Source organism: Loxodonta africana, chromosome 1 (assembly GCF_030014295.1).
Source record: "Loxodonta africana isolate mLoxAfr1 chromosome 1, mLoxAfr1.hap2, whole genome shotgun sequence".
In the NCBI taxonomy this organism is placed as follows: Eukaryota; Metazoa; Chordata; class Mammalia; order Proboscidea; family Elephantidae; genus Loxodonta; species Loxodonta africana.
Window position 1 is genome coordinate 115113989 of NC_087342.1, and position 21238 is coordinate 115135226.

Consider the following 21238-nt stretch of genomic DNA (forward strand, 5'->3'; position numbering starts at 1 on the left):
GGTGGTGTAGTGGTTAAGTGCTACGGGTGCTAACCAAAAGGTCAGCAGTTCGAATCTACCAGGTGCTCCTTGAAAACTCTGTGGGGCAGTTCTACTCTGTCCTATAGGGTCGCTATGAGTCAGAATTGACTCAACAACAACGGGTTTGTTTTGGTATGTATGCCCTAAAGTAGAGATCACAAACTATAGACCAGGAAGCTACAGGAATGGAATAAAAAGCTGATTATAACAGGGATTGATTAAACTACAAAAGGCATGTTCTGTCTAAGTCATTCAAATTATTTTTGTTTTGTTATGCATTTAAACACTGTTGGTGCGCAAACAAAATACATCTACAAAGAGAATTTACCCTGCAGGAAGCCAGCTTGTATATCCAGAGTAAATTTCTATAGATCAGGTTGCCCTTCCATGCCCTCCCTACACACAGAGAGGCTGAAATGATGCTTTTAGAGAGCACAGACCTTAATGTCTACTTTGATCTTCCTCAGAATCCAAAGCAACGACACAAAGAAGGCACCTAACTCCGTTCAACAACAGCCTTAAGGTTTGAGATGTTCACAAGACACCTAAAAAATGGAAAAATAGTAAACTAAAAAAAATAGTCAACTAAACAAATAGTCACTGTCTTGAAGACAGTGGTTTTCTGCCAGTAATTCCTATGGGGCTAATTCCAGGGCACGTTTATTTAAAATTCACCAAAAGAAGAGTGTGCTTCCTTCCTCTGTGCCAGCTCAAACACAAGACAGTTCCTTCACCTTCCAGAGATTGGAAAATCCTGGTTTATGCTTAATAACAAGCTTAGAGCAAGTTTTTTCTGGAAAGTCTCCTCACCTCTGCTTCCTGTACTGGGAGTATAAATCCAGAGCCAAAGATACAGTAACAATGCTGAAGTATCCTTTAGTTTGAATACAGATGGGCAAGCATGTGAATTAGGTGAAATTAACACCCTTACTCATCTTAATAGCACCAGTTGACCCTCTGCTCTGATCTCGATCAGACACCCCAGCACACATGATATGGTCTCCCTCCCCTTGTTGGACAGCTCTATGCATTACATTCTCCAAAAAACAGACTCTCCAATAAAGGAGTTAGCTGATAATCTACTTGGCCACTTGGTTATCTCTGGTATTCCAATAGTTTTCTTCTAGTTGTAAATTTAACTCAGATACTAATGAAAACAAAACAAAACAAACTGTTGCCATTGAGTCAATTTCTACTCATAGCGACTCTATAGGATGAAATAGAATTGCCTCATAAGGTTTCCAAGGAGTGGTTGGTGGATTGAACTGCTGACCTTTTGGTTGGCAACTGAGCTGTTCACCACTTTGCCACCAGAGTCCCAGGTACTAATAAGCCAAAGAAAAAATATAAGTTTGGTCCATGGACAGCTTCCTTTCCCAAATTTGCTATTTATACATCTTTGTTCATAACTAAAATCTCAGCAAAGCCCATGAGAATATCAATTTTCATGCGTCACTACTCATGAGGTGCAAACTTGGTATGTTTGCACTACTGGGAGTGCCCAACAACGACTAAATTTAAACCATGAAATAAAATCAGTTTGTAAGAAACCAGAAAGTTGCCCCATGGTTGGAAAGTAAGCTCTGACAGATCACAGCGCAGGGTCTTCTCCTGTCCTTCAGGTGTTCCTGTAAAATAAAGAAATGTTCTGCGGCAACACTGCAGAAATAATTATAGCAGATGAGGCCTTTTCCTGATCCCTTCTATAAAAGAAGCCGAAAGCATTCTGGATGGTCATCAAAAAATAAAAAAAACACAAAAGAGTTGCCTGGGAATTGATTCTGACTCATGGCAACCCCATATGTGTCAAAGTAGAACGTGCTTTATAGGGTTTTCAATGACTGCTTTCTTTGGAAGTAAATCACTGAAAATCTAAGGCTGATTTTGAAAGTAGATTGCTAGGGCTTTCTTCTGAAGTGCCTCTGGGTGCACTGGAACTGTCTCCTTTTGGTTAGTATCCCAGCTCAGTAACCATTTGTACTACACAGAGATGCAGGTAGCCATCGCATAGGAAGCTTAATCACAACCACTACTGGTATAAGTTGGAATTACACCATTTTTAAGATGGCGAAATCCAGAACATAACTAACCAAAAAACCCAAACCCATTGCCCTTGGGTGGATTCCAACTCATAGCAACCTTGTAACAGAGTAGAACTGCCCCATAGGGTTTCCAAGGAGTGGCTGGTGGATTCGAACTGCCAACCTTTTGGTTAGCAGCCAAACTCTTAACCACTGTGCCACCAGGACTCCAAAAGATAACTAGATAAGTTTTAAAAAAGCAAAAATTGAAGCATTTGAGAACCTGTTATTTGCCTGTCATTGGACTAGGATTAGTGATAGACACAAAAGACATAGCAGACATTTTCAGTCTTCAAGCATTTATACGATATTATTCCATTTTTAAGTTGAAAAAGAAATCCAGAGTGTCATGGATTTAAATATGTCCCCCAAAAATACATGCATCAGTTTGGCTAGGCCATGATTCTCCAGTACTGTGTGATTGTCTACCATTTTGTCATCTGATGTGATTTTCCCATATGTTGTAAATCCTACCTCTATGATATTAATGAAGTGGGATAGGTGACGTGTTAATGAGGCAGGACTCAATCTATAAGACTGGGCTGTGTCTTAAGCCAATCTCTATTGAGATATAAAAGACAGAAATGAGCAGAAAGACAGGGGAACCTCATGCCACCAAGAAAGCAGCACCAGGAGCAGAGCACATCCTTTAGACCTGGGGGTTCTGCACAGAGAAGCTCCTAGTCCAGGGGAAGACTGATGACAAGGACCTTCCTCCAGAGTTGACAGACAGAGAAAGCCTTCGCCTGGAGCTGACACCCTGAATCTGAACTTCTAGCCTACTAGACAAATGCCTATACCATTCCCTAATCACAGCTGTTCCTGAATAGCCTCTGGATGTACTGAATGAAAGCCAAATGCCTCACTGGCACCACAGGAGGATTTCTTCTCTTGGGAAAGTCTCACACTGCCACTGTCCTTACTCAGCCAACTCTGACCCTGCAAATGCTGTCTCTCTTGTCTCAGGTCTGGGCAGAGCATCATCCGCTGATCTTGTCCTGCCAGCTGGTATCTAAGCAACTGCTCCTGGGCCTCCTTCCACTTTCTGGTCTCCTGCAGGTACACCTGCTGAGCGGGAGAGCCTGGAGGGCAGGTGTGTCCCTGGGATGTGATGCTGACAATACCAGGAGCAGACACAGTGGCCTCTTCTTGGCCGCTGCCCTCCTCCCGGGCAGCACGGGGGGTAATCTTCCTTCTGGACACTCCATTCAGTGACTGGTGAGGGAGCTGGGGGTTCGGCTTGCCCAGCATGACCTTCATCCTCAAATCTGAAGAAGTGGGAGAAGAAATAAATTTAGTTTGCCACCAATGGACTACACATTTTGTATATTTAGAAAAATGCAAAATATTAAATGTGTATTCCTGAAAAGATGTTGCCAAATAATTAAAGATTGAGTTGTATAACCTTACAGCTTTCCAACTATCTTTGGAAGTATATTTTTCCTGAAAAGATGCATAATCCAATGCCCATGGTGAAAACTCACAGGTTTGGAGTCTTGCTAGGTTAAGAAGGAGCTTGCCCTTTACCAGTCTTCAGTATTTGGTGATTAATTCATTTAAGATGTTTATTCAGGTGGATAATCAACTTATTTATAGAACAAATGTTTATTGAGCATCTACTATGTGCCAGATCCTCTTCTACCACAGGGAACACAGTAACGAACAAGACAGACAAGGCCTATACTCGTATGGAGCTGGAGCCACAACTAAACAAAAAAGAGAATACAAGGGATAAATGTTGATGAAGATAAAAGAGGGTGATGTTGGCCAGAATTCTTCTATAGAAGGCTTTTCTGAGGAGATGATATTTGAGTTGAGATTTGAATAACGAGTAGAAGTCAGCCATGAAAAATAGCTTGGGTAAGAGCCTTGGGGCAGAAGGAATAGCTGGGGCAAAGGCACTGAAGCAGAAATTAAAGAGAATTGAGACACACAAAGAAGAAGAGTGTGGCTGAGGAACAGTAAGCAAGAGAAATAGAGAATGGTTGGAGATGAGGTCATAGATAAAGGAATAATTTGAACATTTGTTAAAAATATGTTCATGTTGCTATGCACCAGTCACTGACTGGGCATTCCAGATCTTGTTTGGCTTCTTTTCCTAACCATTTCTTGCATATTTCTATTGACTTCTGGTGAGTTAGGTGCTATTGGGGCTCTCCTGCAGGTACACCTGCTGAGCAGGAGAGCCTGGAGGCAGATGTGCCCTTGGGATGTGACGCTGACAATACTGGGAGCATACACTCTCCCTGCCCTTTGGGGTGTGCCCTCTGTAAGGGGAAGTGAGATGTAGAACACATAAAACAATTAGAGGACCCTGAGAGGTAGAGTGTGGTGAAGAGCCAAAGAGAGAGGCACAGACCTAGGGAACCCCAGAAGACTGGGAAAGTGGTGGGGATGGCACTGCTATGCAGGGCATAGTGTCAGAGAGAATCATGCCAGTTTCTACATCATCCCAGCAAAACAGCCTCACCAGAAAACACATTTGGAGACAGATCTTTCTATTTTTCCAGACAAAGTAAATTTGCCCACTTTGTAATAAAGTGTCTGATGAAAGTTTCATAATAGTGCTCTCCAGAAAAAATGCTTCTATGATGTTGATAACAAGGATTTTCAGTGCAACACACTGCTGAAGTATGAAAACAAGACCATGGTCAGGCCTTATCAAGGGGGCCAGCTCATTCCTATATTCAGAAATGTGGTCAAATGAGCTCTAAAAACAATTCTTATCTAATACTTACAGTTTTATGTCAAATTTATAAAATCTTTGATTTTATAAGAAACATGAATATCAACAGAGAGAGATACCCCTGTGTGGTACACACTGTTAATATGCTTGGCTGCTAACTAAACTATTGAATGTCTAACTGGGTTTACTAGAAAATGTAATTTCATCTTTGAATTGCAGTTTTCTTATTAGTAAAATGGGATAGCTTGCTTTGCTATCTCATAAGGTTTCTATGAGAGCCAATGATCTACTACATGTCAAGGTGCCTTGTCAACTATGAAAAAAAAATAAAAACCACTATGAAGGACCTTATAAAAACCAGCTGTTGTGTACTTATGTCCTATTGTTCTGATGGCATTGATGATGATGATGTGTGATGATAAAGCTGATGATAACTGGAGGAAGAAACAAAAGGACCAAACATAGGAATATTTCATAGAAGTTAGTGTAAATAAATGTTGGCTTTGAATAGCCTTGAATATTAAAGCATTTTTTTAATGTGTACTCTTTCTGACTCCAGTATTTTAAAATTCTTCTTGCTGAATATCCAAATACAATTTCTTTAAAATATTTTATATATGTTATAGTTCTTTATCTGCTAGCTGCAGCCTACTCTAAGCCTGAATATTTAATTCTTTCCCCTAATTATACCACCCTTAAGAATTACCTAAGAACACACCTTAGGTCTGAAATAATGTTTTCTCCTGGCTTTCATAGCTCTCTCCTTTCTTTTACTCATTTTGCAAAGTATCTTACCACCTTCAAAAACTATTCCCTAACTCAGAAGGATAACACATTGTGTGTTGAGGGTATCAATTTATTTGTTATAAACAATAAAAAAATTTTTTTTTAACAATAAGTATCATAATTCAATTTTTAAATGATTTCATCACATGATAGGTTTTATTAATACATAAAAGAAAATTCAAGATTATTCCTGTATTAGTGAAACCCTTATTCATTTATATTCCAATATGTATTCTTTGAGGAGACCAAACCAAAAACCAAACTCGTTGCCTTTGAGTCAATTTTGTCTCATGGGACAGAACAGAACTGCCCTACAGGGTTTCCAAGGAGTGCCTGGTGGATTTGAACTGCTGACCTTTTGGTTAGCAGCCGTAGCTTTTAACCACTACGCCACCAGGGTTGACAAGGTTAATAATTTAAAATAACACATGTAGCAATCATAGCAATTACCACATGTCAGGCACCATTCTAAATTATCATTTAATCCTTACAATAACCCTTGGATGTAAGTGCTATTATTACCCCTCTTTTAGTGAGCCCTGGTGGTGCAGTGGTTAAGAGCTCAGCTGCTAACTAAAAGGTCAGCGGTTCGAATCCACCAGCTGCTCCTTGGAAACCCTATGGGGAAGTTCTACTCTGTCCTCTAGGGTTGCTATGAGTCAGATGCAACTTGACAGCAATGGGTTTGGTTTTAGTTTGGTTTAGGGGGGAGGCTCAATTTTTAGAAATGAGGCACGGAGAGATTAAGTAACTTCCTTAAGACCATGCAGAAAATAGTGGCAGAGTATACTCACTTTACAGAATTCAAAAATTTTGGCTCCAGAATCTGTCTTCTAAGCACCACTCAATACTGGGTAATTTTAACAACTGAGATGTAGAGTTGAGAAGAACGTTCAGTTGGATACATGCACGTTTGATTGGACACATATACAGAAGTATATTAGGCATTCGAATGTCATCCTTCATGTGACTTACGATGGAGAAAGGTTGAGAACTGCTCTAACCAGCCCACTGTAAGGGAGGTGGCAATACTGTCATGTACAATTTCCATCCCTGGTTTTCTCATACTTTTTCCACTAAATTCGTTAACCCTCTTTTATATACAATGAAAATGCAAATTTATTAACCTGTGTATTATGCTCCTCTCTCAGTTTATTGAGAGCTGTCTTGGTTTTTGTTAAGAGACAGTAATCTCGTCTATATCATACTGTAAGAGACAACATTAGGGTAGAGGATACCAATTTCCTCCTTCAATTTAACCCAACAATAAATGGGAAATGAGATGAAGAAGAGCGAAGGTAACAGCATAATATAAATATATATATAAATATACATAATGTGCTTTTGATTTGGAACAGTAAAATGAGATAAAGTAATCATGTGGCTTCTATTGTTTCCATGATGCATTAATCAATATTCTGTTAAACCCATGGTATTCATATTTTCTCTCTCCTTTCCCACAGTATTTTTGCCTAACGTGTATCTGCCATGACCACATAAACAATTCTCTTGCTTAGAACTACGAGAATTTTCAGGTTACCTATATTCCCTGTGGAATCTGTGACCCCTTCTGGAAGTGTTTCTTGACAGCTCAGACTACATTGATTTATGCCTCTACTTGTGGACTGGGGTTTCTCACTTGGCCTGTGCAGCTACTTCTATTATTGGTCACCTTTCCTTGTGAGACAGTCTTGTCTTCTCTTAAGACTCTGAGTTCTTTCAGAAACGGAAATTTTTTATGCCTCAACCTTGTCCCCTCGTTACGCCCAGTCCTATGCCAAATACTAAGCATAGTATCATCACCATAATTATAACACCACTAGGAGGAAAAGACACAGTTTATCAGGATCAGCAAATAACCAAAGATGATGAATGGTAAATTGTCAGGTAGAAGCAAACTTAAGGAAAAAAAGGCTTTGAATTGTATCCCTTGGTAAAACCCATACCACCTCCTATACAAGGAATCAGACACTGCAAGTCACTTATTTTTAATTCATTGAAGACATTGTTATCCTATTTTTAAGAGACCATCATTTGAAATCTATTCCATCTTATTCTTCAAAAGTCTGTGTCTATTCATAAAAGGCTAACGGGGTAGCTTGCCTTTGCAGACCCAACAACATTTAAGAATCTCCCCATGAATTATTTACATGGCCACTCCAATCAGCAACATACCTGACAGACTCCCTAGCTGAAATGAAAGTTCACTGCGTAAAGGTGCCCAGGAAGGCTGGCTGCCTCCCACTGTGAGGTTATAGACAGAACTAAGTCAGCACACATTATATGTCAGTGCCGACATCAGAAAGAATCAAATCCTTTGATCTCGGACCTCCACAGGAAGCTTAGATCTCAGACAAATTAGATAAAAAATGAATTTATAACAGATATGTGTCCTAAGGCATTCAGCTGAATGTTTGGGTTTTAGGGAAGGAAGGATAGTAAGTATCAAAACATCTGAACTGGCATGCTTCCTTGATGATGAGTCCCCATTAAGATGGAAAGGTGGGATTTCAAACTGCTCCTCCCTGTCTCTTAGAGGGAGGAGGAATCAAACAACCATAGGTGGATTTGACCTAATTTTAGGAAGAATGTGTTAAAATATAGAGACCATACATCTCTTCTTTACAAAGAGGCGGGCTTAACTGGTTTCTTTCTGGATTTAGCCACAGTCAACTGTAGCTTTTCTAGCTATCATTGACTTCTTTTGGCTTTCAAAACTTTCTTGGGCAACAAATAAATGCTATGCCTGTGACCTTTTAATTTGTGCGAATACTAGTCACTGGTTTTTTGGCAATAGCGCCACTGATAATTAATCCTGCCCTTCATCCCCCCACTTCACCCCACTGTTTATATTTTCCCAGTCAAGTCTCCAAGTCCTGCATTATCAGAAGACCTGAATTCAGTACCGAACCAAAATCTAACCTAGTTGCCTTCGAGTCAATTGCAACTCATGGCAACCCAATGTGTATCAGAGTAGAAATGTGCTCCATAGGATTTTCAATGACTGGGACCTTTTGGAAATAGATCCCTAGACCTTTCTTCTGAGGTACCTCTGGGTAGATCTGAACCATCAACCTTTGGGTTAGGAGCCAAGAATTTAACCTTTTCGCTACTAAGGTCGCCATATTCAATACAGGAGGCCCAATATAACTGCCTTGACTTTTGAGCCTACATAGGGTCTGAAGCAGAGAGATGGATGGTAGGTCAGTCAACATAAAGAATATTATTCCGCCTTGGTTTCTCATTTGTCAATAAGGGTGGTAGTTGTTGTTAGGTGCCATCGAGTCAGTTCTGACTCATAGTGACCCCATGTACAACAGAATGAAACACTGCCCAGTCCCGTGCATTCCTCACAATCGTTATGCTTAACCCCATTGTTGCAGCCACTCTGTCAATCCATCTCATTGAGGGCCTTCCTCTTTTTCTCTGATCCTCTACTTTACTAAGCATAATATCCTCCAGGGACTGACCCTTCCTGACAACATGTCTAAAATATGTGAGACACAGTCTCGCTATTCTTGCTTTGAAGGAGCATTCTGGTTGTACTTCTTCCAAGACAGATTTGTTTGTTCTTTTGGCGGTCCACAGTATATTCAATATTCTTCACCAATACCACAATTCAAAGGCATCTATTCTTCTTCGGTCTTCTTTATTCATCTTCCAGCTTTCCCATGCATAGGAAGCAACTGAAAACACCATGGCTTGGGTCAGGCACACCTTAGTCTTCAAGGTGACATCTTCGCTTTTCAACACTTTAAAGAGGTCCTTTGCAGCAGATTTGCCCAATACAATGCATCTTTTGATTTCTTGGCTGCTGTTTTCATGGGTGTTGATTGTGGATCCAAGTAAAACGAGATCATTTACAAATTCAGTCTTTTCCCCATTTATCATGATGTTGCTTATTGGTCCAGTTGTGAGGATTTGTTTTCTTTATGTTGACATGTAATCCATACTGAAGGCTGTAGTCTTTGGTCTTCATTAATAAGTACTTCAAGTCCTCTTTACTTTCAGCAAGCAAGGTTGTGTCATCTCCATAATGCAGGTTGTTAATGAGTCTTCCTCCAATCCTGATGCCCCATTCTTCTTCATTCCGTCCAGCTTCTCGGATTATATGCTCAGCATACAGATTGAATAGATATGGCGAAAGGATACAACCCTGATGCACACCCTTCCCGACTTTAAACCACGTAGTATTCCCTTGTTCTCTCTGAACGACTGCCCCTTGATCTTTGTACAGGTTCCTCATGAGCACAATTAAGTGTTCTGGAATTCCCATTCTTCACAATGTTATCCATAATTTTTTATGATCCACGCAGTCGAATGCCTCTGCATAGTCAATAAAACACAGGTAAACATCTTTCTTATGTTCTCTGCTTTCAGCCAGGATCCATCTGACATCAGCAATGACATCCCTAGTTCCACATCCTCTTCTGAATTGGGCTTGAATTTCTGGCAGTTCCCCGCTGCAGCTGCTTTTGGATGATCTTCAGCAAAATTTTACTTGCATATGATATTAAGGATATTGTCCAATAATTTCCACATTTGGTGGGATCACCTTTCTTGGGAAGAGGCATAAATATAGATCTCTTACAGTCGGTTGGCCAGGTAGCTGTCTTCTAAATTTCTTGGAATGGACAGGTGAGTATTTCCAGCACTGTACCCATTTGTTGAAACATCTCAATTGGTATTCCTTCAATTCTTGGAGCCTTGTTTTTTGTCAATGCCTTCAGTGCAGCTTGGATAGTACTGCCCACATATTATCCATTGCTGTTGAGTCTATTCCGACTCATAGAGACCGTACAGGACAAAGTAGAACTGCTCCATAGGGTTTCCAAAGAGCAGCTGGTGGATCCAAACTGCCAGCCTTTCAGTTAACAGTTGTAGTGCACTGTAGCTCTTAACCACTGTGCCACGAGGGTTCCAAACATTGGAGAATATATATGCAATAATTAATAAATACTATTAACTGTGGCCTGTCTAGATGACTATTTTATCCTTAAGTGAAAAACTATCATTTATTTTTAATAAGGAATACATGACATATGAGGAAGGTACGAAAACGAAAATTAGAGAAACACTAAAAAAGGAAAAATCATCTTTAGTCTCACACTATATCATAAATGGTTTCCATTTAAGTGGCTATGTAATACTCCATCAATGGAAGTATTTTTGTAAATCTAATTTAACTCACTAATCCATCTGGAATTACTCTGGCATATTTTTGAAGTGTGCGTTTAGATTGATCAGTGCTCTAAACAGTCAAATTTTCCAGTTCCATTTATAGACTTACCCTTCTGTTTCCCTTTATTTCAATTACCTCTTTTATCATATATTACATTTCTATTTCTAACTGTGTTTATTTCTAGGTGTTGTATTCAGTTCCACTAATGTCTCTGCATATTCTTGTGTCTAAATATTCTTGTGCATAAAAATTCTTGTGTCAGAATCACATTTCTTTAAGAATGGTAACAAACATTTTCTCTTGGGTAGAGCTACACATCCCTACTCCCATGTGATCACATTTCTTTTATAATATTTGCTTTGTAGCACTGGTCTATATTTTCTGATGAAATTTAGGATAACCTTATCTTGTTACACACTTTATAAAATTATTGGAATTACATTAACATGAGGTTAATTTAGGAATCACTGTAAGGGGGCAGTTCTACTCTGTCTATAGGGTCGCTATGAGTCGGAATTGACTCGATGGCACTGGGTTCGGTTTTTTTTTTTTGTTTTGTAGGGGAGCCTAGGTGGTAGTTCGAACCCACCAATGGCTCCATGGAAGAAAGATGTGGCAGTCTGCTTTTGTAAAGATTTACAGCCTCAGAAACCCTATGGGGTCATTGGAATCGACTCTATGCCAGTGGGTTTTTTTTTTTTTTTTTTGGTTTTGATGCCTTTGTAATACTAGTCAATCTTATTAGAAATATGTTGTAATTCCCTAAGTGTTCAAGTCTTCTCTTTATCTTGGAAAATATAGCTTTTTGGTCTTTTTTGTTTTACAAGTTCTATGTATATTTTGTAGTTCTTTCCCCCTCCCCGCCCCAAGACAGCATATCCTTGGGTCACTATTATATATTTCATTATGTTTTCTTACTGGATACCACTGCCTCATAGATTTTTTTTTTTTTTTTTTTTGTAGATTGGCATTATATTTGAATAAGTTAATCAAGTAATTTATTAATTGTAGCAATTAAGGCTTGGGTAGTTAAGTCTTCCTGGTACTAACATTTATATCACCTGCGAACCATCATGTATTTTCTCCAACATCATCCTCTTTGTTTTATATCCAGCTATATTTCTTGGCATTATAAAATATGTTACAAAATGGTGGTGAGAATGAGTTTATATGCTTTGCCCTCACTTAAGTAGAACTTCCTCTAATATTCCATTGTTACACGTGATATTGGATCTTGGCTGCAAATAGCATTGGAATTCTTCATCTGATTTAGCAGGCATCTCTTATTCCTTGTTTTTTTTTTTTTTATGTTTTCTTAAGGAATAAGTACTGTATTTTACTGCATGTTTTTATATTAGGAGATGTTCATGTAGTTTTTTTTGTATGACTTGGACACAGTATTAATAATTTCCAAATATAGTTTTACTTTTCTGGGAACTTACAGTACTTTCTAATTCTTAGCCTTTCCCATGCTATCAAGCACATCTTGATACCATCCTTCTCCTCCCCGCTCTCTGCCATTCTCCTAGATTTGTACTTATAAAAGTCAAATGGACATTATTATTTTTTTATTTTACATTCCCAAACTACACCATATATAGGCAATGGGATTGCAAAGAGACAAGAAGTCTCTGAAGTTGATGTTCATAGTCACAAGTATTTATTAGGTAGCATTTTCTACATGTCAGTTTTCCATTCCCAACATTGGGAGCACGGATTTCACAAAGAAAAGTAGACAGAGGCCAGACAAAGATCAGTACATGACTTGGAGGAAGCAGCACCAAGGTCTGCAACGTGGCCATCTGCAGAAACAAAGGTAGGGGCAAGGCAACTGGGAGAGGAATCTGGAGTGGCCAGCAGAAAGCATATCTGGAAGCAAGTAAGTCATATTTTGCCCTTTTACAGGACACGAAATATGTGTAGTCATTACTCTGTTATTCATCTGTGAGCTCTGGAGAGACCTTCTATATTCCTTTTAGAAGAGGTGAGGGGTCTTTTTTTCAGCAGCTGTAAGAGCTGACTGAATCTACGGCTCTCTGGAAAGGAGGGGTGGCAGGAAGAGGAGCTCATTCACTCAAAAAATCATTCCCAGTGGTCTAATATCTACAAAGCCTTGTGGTGGAAGTGCTACTGCAATTAGAAAAGATACAGAACGTACACCAACCAAAGGACCAAATGGAGTGAACACAAATTATTATATTACATATAAAAGATGGAAGTGAACAAGAGAGAAATGTTATAGTAGTCGAGTAAAAGGAACTTCTACTTCTAGATAAGGGATTTGGTAAAGTTTCCTGAAGTAAAAGTGTTTGATCTGGGATTGGAAGGAGTGGGAGACTTTGAATGTGTGGATACATTAGAGAAGGACAATTTGAGATTGGGAGACCTATGGCATGGGGAATACTGGCTTGGAGGGAAAAGAGGAAGGAGGAGTGGATATGTGTAAGGAGTCTGAACTGGAGCTGCACCTATAAAATGGCGTGGGGAGGGAGGAGGGTAAAACCCAAAGACATTGCAGAGGTAGAACTGATCAAACTTGGCAAGCAAGGGATGGAATGGCAAAGTGAAGCAAAGGACTTAAAGATAACTCTGAGGTACCTAGCCTGGGAGACTGTGTGAGGTTGTGTGGCCTATTAACCAAGTTAGGGCCACAAGGGGAGCAGTTGGGGAGAAATGGTAGAAAACTGACCTTTGACAGACCAAAGCAGAACTACCTCTCTGGCATTTCTATAAACCTGAGTTTGTGCAAACTGGACAACCAAACCCTTAGAAAAATGGAATTTGCAACCATGTGATATGATTTTGGAGCTAGAGGGGCTAAACATGTAACCCCAAACCAAAGCCAAATCCACTGCCATCAAGTCGATTCCAACTCTTAGTGACCCTTTCAGACAGAGTAGAACTGCCCCATAGGGTTTCCAAGGCTGTAAATCTTTACGAAAGCAGGCTGCCACATCTTTCTTCCACCGAGCAGCTGGTAGATTCGAACTGCCAACCTTTTGGTTAGCAGCTGATCACATTAACCACTGTGGCACCAGGGCTGCTAGACATGTAACCCAAAATAATGATATTCTTTCCCTCCTTTAGCTTTCTCCCCCATTTTCGGTCTTCAAATACACATACATATTGTCTGTTGTGATTGCTTTACACTTGGGTACTGCCTGAAATTGTCCTCTAATTTCCCCAAACATCCCACGCTTATGTCCCAACCATATTAGAAGCTGATAAGAGACAGGAGACCAGATATTATTACCTCTTTGTAACTATACAGAGAAGGCCTAATAAGATACTAACTAAATTTCAAGGTAAATTTCAGGAGATAAAGAAATACTTATTTAATATTTATTGGGAGTTAAAATCTAATTGCATTTATTAAGTTATTCTAGCAGGCTCTCACCTACATGTTACAAAGACGAGTAACAGTTTTTGCCGGGGTTTCTTAATATTTTGAGCTGGATAATCTTTGCTGTTGAGAACTGTCCTGTGCATTGTAAGATGCTTAGCATTACCTTATTTCTGCTCACCTGATGCCAGTAGCACCCTCCCATCCCAAGTTATGACAACCAAAAATGTCTCCAAATCCGAAACCGAACCCTTTGCCATTGAGCCGACCCTGACTCATAGTGACCCTGTAGGGCAGAGTAGAACTGCCTCCGAGGGTTTCCGAGGAGTGGCTGGTGGATTCAAACTGCCAGCCTCTTGGCTAGCAGCCAAGCTCTTAACCACTGCACCACCAGAACTCCAGAAAATATCTCCAGACATTGCCAAATGTCCTCTGAGGTCGGCTGACCAAGCATCCCGGTATGCCTGAGATTAATGGAGTTTCTAGGACACAGGACATTCAGTTTTAAAATTGGGACAGTTCTGGGCAAACCAGGATGAGCTGGTCACCCTACCTGGGAGGCAAAATTGCCCCTTATGAAAACCACCAGCCTGTAGGAACAGAGAACCGTCTATATAATGACCTCCAAAGATCAGAAGCAGAGTACACATGGCCCATAATCATGGATGGACACACATTCAGTATTCTTGGAACCCAATGAGCAAAATTCTCATTTTGGTTGGGATTGGGACAGACTTTAGGAAGAAAAGGGCATTTCAGCTGGTGCTTAAAAGCTTAAGGAGGTTTTAAAAGATGAAGACAAGCAATGCAATTGGAAGAAACTGTACAAGCAAAAGGGAAGGAAGATGTTAGACAAGGCCAGAGATGAGTGAGCTAGTGTGGGGTGAACAGAGGCCAGAAGGGTGAAATCCAAGAGAAGGTTATAAAGGTAAGATGGAATCAGACCTTGGAGGGCTGTGAGTCTTAAATAACAAGAGCAACAACAATAAATAACACTTTAATAGCACACATATGTCAGGAATTTTTCTGTGCTCTTTACTAATATTAATTTGTTTAATCTGTATAACAACCCTACGTGTAGTCAGTATTTTTATGGCAATTTTTCTGATGAGGAAACTAAGGGGCACAGAGAGGTGAGCTGACTTGCTTGAAGCCACAAAGCAAGTCTATCTGACTCCTAAGTTCCATGCTCTTAACCATCACATTCTCTTGCCTCTCCTGACATTGGAAATTCATTAAATCTTATAAGTAGCGGTGACGTGAACAGATAGAATTTTTGAAAGATGACTCACATGGCTGTACCTGTCAATAACCCTGGTAAAAATAAAATGTGAGATACAGATTTTTCTTCCTTCCCCCACCATAACTCACTTGCATCCTTCTCTATAGCATGCAATTTTTGGTAAAAGCTGTAATACGGTGAGTTTACACCCTGAATCTACTGGACAATGGTAATGCTCAGTTCCATCAGATAAGTAACCTGAGTGCTCTGGCAGTGCTTAGTGAAAGCAAAGTGCTGATGAGCAAGACAGCCAATCACTTTATCAGCAAACATCAAAAGTTTAAAAACACAGAAGGGAAAGGGAAACTAAAGTGCCATGGAAATGATGGAATAAAACCAAATTTATTTAAAGCTAGCAATAATTAGATGTTTTGTAGCTGGTAATAATTTCTGAAGGAAAGCAGGAGATGCCTTATTGCTTGCCTTGGAAATGATGCTCTTAAGATTTGGACAAAGCTTAGACAATAAGGAAACAAATCCGCTACGATCCCCAGGGGAGGATTCAGATAACACATCTTTCTATTTTTAACTTGGATGTCCTAATAAAATGGCCTCTTTGATGTTCCCATCTCTTCAATCTAAACTCTTCCACAGAAGCCTTGTCCCTTTTGTCTCATCCCCGATAATTTATTAATAAGCCACCACATAAAAAATGTTCCTTAATAAAACACCCAGGCATTGTGAACTGTTTAATGTAGTTAATTTAAGTGGGCAACTGAGATTCATGTAGATGGCCATATTAGATTAGCAGAAAGATTAACATCACTCCAGCCTTCTGCTGAAGAATGTGGCTGCTTATTCTGTTCTTTACAGAGACAAGAGTTTCCAAATATCTGTCTTGAATTTCCATGCAATAATATGGACAAGAGGCTTCTAGAAAACCAAGATAAAAATAGCTTTAGATGGAATCTAGAAAGAGTTCCAGTTCCCTTCTCTCTGTCTCCATTCTTGACATACATTCTTACTTCCACCTTGCCCCACACCCTTTGCCATCTTTTGATATAAGTCCAGGAGCCAGTATGGCTGGCTAATTTATTGAGAAAAATATCAGCCATGTTAAATATATATATAGATATTTCATTTCCTCCATGGGAAAAAATACAAACAGGCAAATAATCTGATATACACACACACATAAAAGCTCAGTCACCTAGCTGGAGCCAGAACAACCGGCTGCTATTGGTTGGTTAGTCATGCACTCAGAACTAGTAAGTTTGGTATTCCTTTTCAAGTAGAAAATACTATGATCATTGGTTTGTACTTAGAAAAAAATAGGAACATTCTTCTATTAACAGCATATGTTTTGGACCCATGGAAATTATGTGAATATTTTTCATATGTCATCTGGTATTCAGAGACACTGGCCTCCTATTTTCTGTGTCATGAGTAGGTCAAGGACAAAGCATTGGTATGAGGTAAATGCTTATCTTTTTTCTGTTTGGCACCAATTGTAACAGCAATTTAGCAACAGAACAACTATGATCATCTGGTACAATGCACAAAGTAGGCAAATAATACATTCTGCTAAAAATACCCCTAAACAACAAAGCAGGGCTTAACAAAGCCAACTACTTTCTTGAGGGTCCTATATTCAATTTAATTTTCAGAGCTGGTATTTGGCAACTATAGCTTGTTCTCTCCCAAATTTAATAATGTTGCCAAACTGGCAGCTTTGCCATAGCTAAAGGAAAGATTATATGCCTATATTCTAGTTTTCCCTTTCTCTGTGCAAAAAACTCAAATGCTAAACCAATAATCTTCTACCAAGGGAAAAAAAATACAAATGTCACCTTGACTAATTGCTAATAACTGAGTGAATCAGCTCGGTTTGCATATTTCTGTGCTGGGGTATAATTTCCTTGAAAAGAAGTGACAAAGAATAAAGAAGGGATTGTAAGCTGAATTTCTTCAGAAAATGACAGCTGGGGTAGAAGGAGGCTATGGCTTACCCACTATGAGTGTCTCTTGTAGGAATCATCCCCACTGCCCAAATTTACCTTCTCCCATCACAGAGCCTTCTTGTTCAGTCTCTACTTGTGATGCCTGATGTTTGGATGAGACGTGAATATGGTTCCTTTGATCGTTAGTCTGGTATTCAGAAATCTCTTCAGTTTTTGTTTCTGTATCAATGAAAAAAATAAAGCAGCTTTTTGTTTGTTTTTTAGAGAAAAAGTTTTTTTTTATTTGTAAGTGGGCCCTAAATGTTAAGGCGTTTCCCTTATTACCTCCCCGAAAATGATTGTGATATACATGCAATACCTCACTGCCGTACATGCAATTGAATACATATATTTACAGCTTAAAAAATAAGAAATAAAATTCCGTATACCTACCACCAACCTTAAGATGTGAAACTGTGCTGTCCAATATGGTAGCCACCACATGTGGCTAATGAACACTTGAAATGTGGCCAGTGCAAATTGAAATGGGCTTTAAGTGTAAAATTTACACCTGATTTTGAAGACTTAGTGAAAATAATGTAAAATAGCTAATTCATATTTTTATACTGATTATATGTTGAGGTGCTGTGTTTTTAGTTAAATGGCTACTAAAAATATTATATTCGTGGCTTATGTTTATGGCTTACATTATATTTCTATTGAACAGAGTTGGCATAGAACATAACTAAAACTTTTTTTTTATTTTGTAAAAATAAAAAAGTATGGTGCAGGACTAGGCAGTGTTCTTTGTACACAGAGTCCCTATGAGTCAGAACCAACTCAACGGCACCTAACAACAGGAACAATATTTATAGATTCCCAATAAGTTGTAAAGACATGTGAAAGGAGTACTCATGTACTTCCATCCAGTTGCCCATTGTTAACTTGCGTAACTATAGAGCAATATCAAAACTAGACTCCTATTACTTAAAGATACACGTTAATATTCAAAAAAGTGATTTTTTTAAATTGTTTAATAGAATGTGTCAGCATTTGGAAGAGCTATATAACTCAGTGAAACAGTATTTTCCAAATGACCTAAGAATAATGTTTCAAAACCACCCATGGGTAAAACAGCCATTCAAAGTATAAGATAGACCAATGGATTTTCAGGTAACAGAATATGAAAAGTACACTGAAATGGTTTCAGATTCCACATGGCAACTAACCTTAAGAAACTACTTCTTGTCATATTTGGATACAATATCAAAGAAGAATATCCACAATCATCTGTAAAAGCTATTAATATAGTCAGTCTTCCCTTTTCTAACTGATATCTGTATGAGACTGAATTTTCTTCATATAAAAACCAAACCCACTGCTGTCCTGTCAATTTCAACTCACTGCCCCATAGGGTTTCCAAGGCTGTAATCTTTACAGATTTCTCCCATGGAGTGGCTGGTGGGTTGGAACTGCTGACCTTTCAGTTAGCCACCAAGTGCTTAACCACTGCGCCACCAGGGCTTCTTTTTTCTTCGTATAATTCAACCAAAACAACATATTTCAACAGATGGGGTGTACAAGCTGCTAAGAGAATCCAGCTGACTTCTATTAAGGCAGACATTAAAAACCTTTTACAAATAAATTTGTAGAAAAGCTACACTTTTCACTAATTTTTTTTGAAAATAGTTTTCAAAATAAAAATACATTAATTATGTTAACGTGTAATGAATGTGTTGTTATTTTAAAGTAAATGAATGTCTTTAAAATTTCTGTTTTAATTTCTGATTTGAAAATATTGCTTGATAGAAGACAAAAGCTCTTTGGGGTTCTGATTAATTACGAAGAGTGTAAAGAGGACCTGAGACAAAAGTTTGAAAACTGCAGACATAGAAAGTATAGGTGAATCAGGGATCATCTTCAATAAGGGCGGGGACAGAAAGGAACTCACTACTTAGCTGTGAAAGTGTTTCCATCTGTCTGTACCCCTTGGAGGCTGAAAAAGCTTTTACCTCGATTTGGAAGATTTTGAAGCAGCAGAGACTAAAATTCAAGAAGTGTGTTTCCCAGCTCCAGTCTACCACTAACTCGTGTTTTGTCCTGAGGCAGTACATGGAATATTTCTGAGTTCTGTATTTTTCATTTGCAAATTGAGAGGGTGATGTTTTAGGGCCTTTACATTTGTTTTGCGATTGTTCTAAGGAAAAAGGGCTGAGGCTCACTGCTCTGATCATCAGTTATGAAGCTGGCCTATGGCTAGTGAGATTATTAAAAATTAGGCTCCAATATTTCTGAGAAATTTAAATTTTCAAGTTAAAAAAGAAACACTAAAAACGGATGTAAAAACACTAAGATTTCAAACTAAATTTACTATTTTAAAGAACTATTACGACTACCAATAAATGAGAGGCAGATCTTGCCCTCTTGGAGATTATAATTTCAGAAGGACAGGAAATGACTGCTTTTTCACAGGTGCCACCTGTCTACAGGTTAACACTACCAGAATGTTAAAAAGTTGAGGGATTCGGGGAGATGGGGAGATGATAAACTTTTGTGACTCTAAAGTAATACGTGCTGATTTTAGACATTTGAAAAATACAGGAATACACAAAGAAGAAAATTAATTGACTACTGTGCTTTTTTTTTTCCATAAATTTCTTCAAATTTCTTTACTACTTATTTTTTAAAACATAGTTAAGATTCTGTGTCCGTCCAGAAAACATGGAAATTTAATGCAGGGAACTGTGTCCGTAGATAGCAAAGGCTGAAAGAGCAAAAAGAGGGGACTGAGGTAATCAACTTATTAGTAACTGTGGGAAGAAGCTTCCACCTTTAGGGCTAGTGGAACAAAAGGGAAGAGATGGAGGTACAAGAGCTTAGGGGGAGTTCCCTGTATGGCTAGTAGGTTTATTTGGAAAATGAGAATGAGAATTAAATCATCTCCTTCAGGGGGTCACATGAGCCAAAAAATTATGAAAAGTCTGTTTACAAAGCAGAAAGCACTACAAAACAAACAAAAAATGTAGATAAAATTTTAGATAAAAAACAAAAAACTGCAGTTCAACAAACCACTGGCAACAGAGCAGAACCAGGATGAGATCCTATTCTTTTTGAAAAAGGTGAAAGGAACCTTCAGGTTTCCCTGTAGGTTCTACGGCTCAGATCACTAGGACAGGGAGAGAGGGGAGGATTTCAAGCTAAAGCTCAGTTAAAAATAAAGGGCGTGTGTCTCGGTGGAGGAGTCCCTGGGTGATACAAACATGGTTGGCTGCTAACCAGGAGGCTGGAGCGCAGTTCTACTTTGGCACACATGGGCTTGCCCTAAGTCAGAACTAACTCAAGACAACTGGCTTGGTTTCTTTTGGTTTAGGTGGAGCTTCACTTCCCCCAGTATTACATAGCATTCAAGCACAGGGAAGGAAGCACAAGGGAGCAAGGAACCAACCCAATATTTTCCACAGCAGAAACAGAGGAGACAAAACACAAGTTTGCCTGACAAAGCATAAGAGAAGTAGCATCCTTTCCAGAGCCTGCATCCTCTGTGGCCACAGATTCCTGAATGCCGGAACTACAATGGAATTTCCAGATCTGCTTGTCCCAAACTCTTGTGCATACCCTGAAGCCTAGCAAGGTGACATGCCTAATGGGAGTCAGTGTTAATTAAGGACCTTGATACCTTTATTAGAACCTATAATAGGTCCGGAAACACTGGCGGCATAGTGGTTAAGTGCTACGGCTACTAACCAAAGCGTTGGCAGTTCAAATCTGCTAGGTGCTCCTTGGAAACTGTGGGGCAGTTCTATTCTGTCCTATAGGATCGCTATGAGTCTGAGTCAGCTCGACGGCACTGGGTTTGGTTTTGGTTTATAGTAGGTTTGGAACCCTGGTGGCACAGTGGTTAAGAGCTCAGCTGCTAACCAAAAGGTCAGCAGTTCAAATCCACCAGCCACTCTTTGGATAACCCTATAGGACAGTTC

At 39.2% G+C, this 21238-nt stretch overlaps 1 protein-coding gene across 1 annotated transcript in view; it reads right to left on the minus strand.

Moving 5' to 3' along the window:
* Nucleotides 1–2707: 2707 nt before the first annotated feature.
* The window catches only part of PKHD1 (PKHD1 ciliary IPT domain containing fibrocystin/polyductin), a 595384-nt gene continuing 576853 nt past the window's right edge, over nt 2708–21238 (minus strand). The window contains exons 65-66 of the mRNA XM_003404439.3: nt 17379–17501; nt 2708–3370 (exon numbers count right to left, since the gene is read on the minus strand). Coding sequence (XP_003404487.2) covers nt 2913–3370; nt 17379–17501 — 581 coding nt within the window. The 3' untranslated portion in view covers nt 2708–2912. The remainder of the gene's footprint in view (nt 3371–17378; nt 17502–21238) is intronic.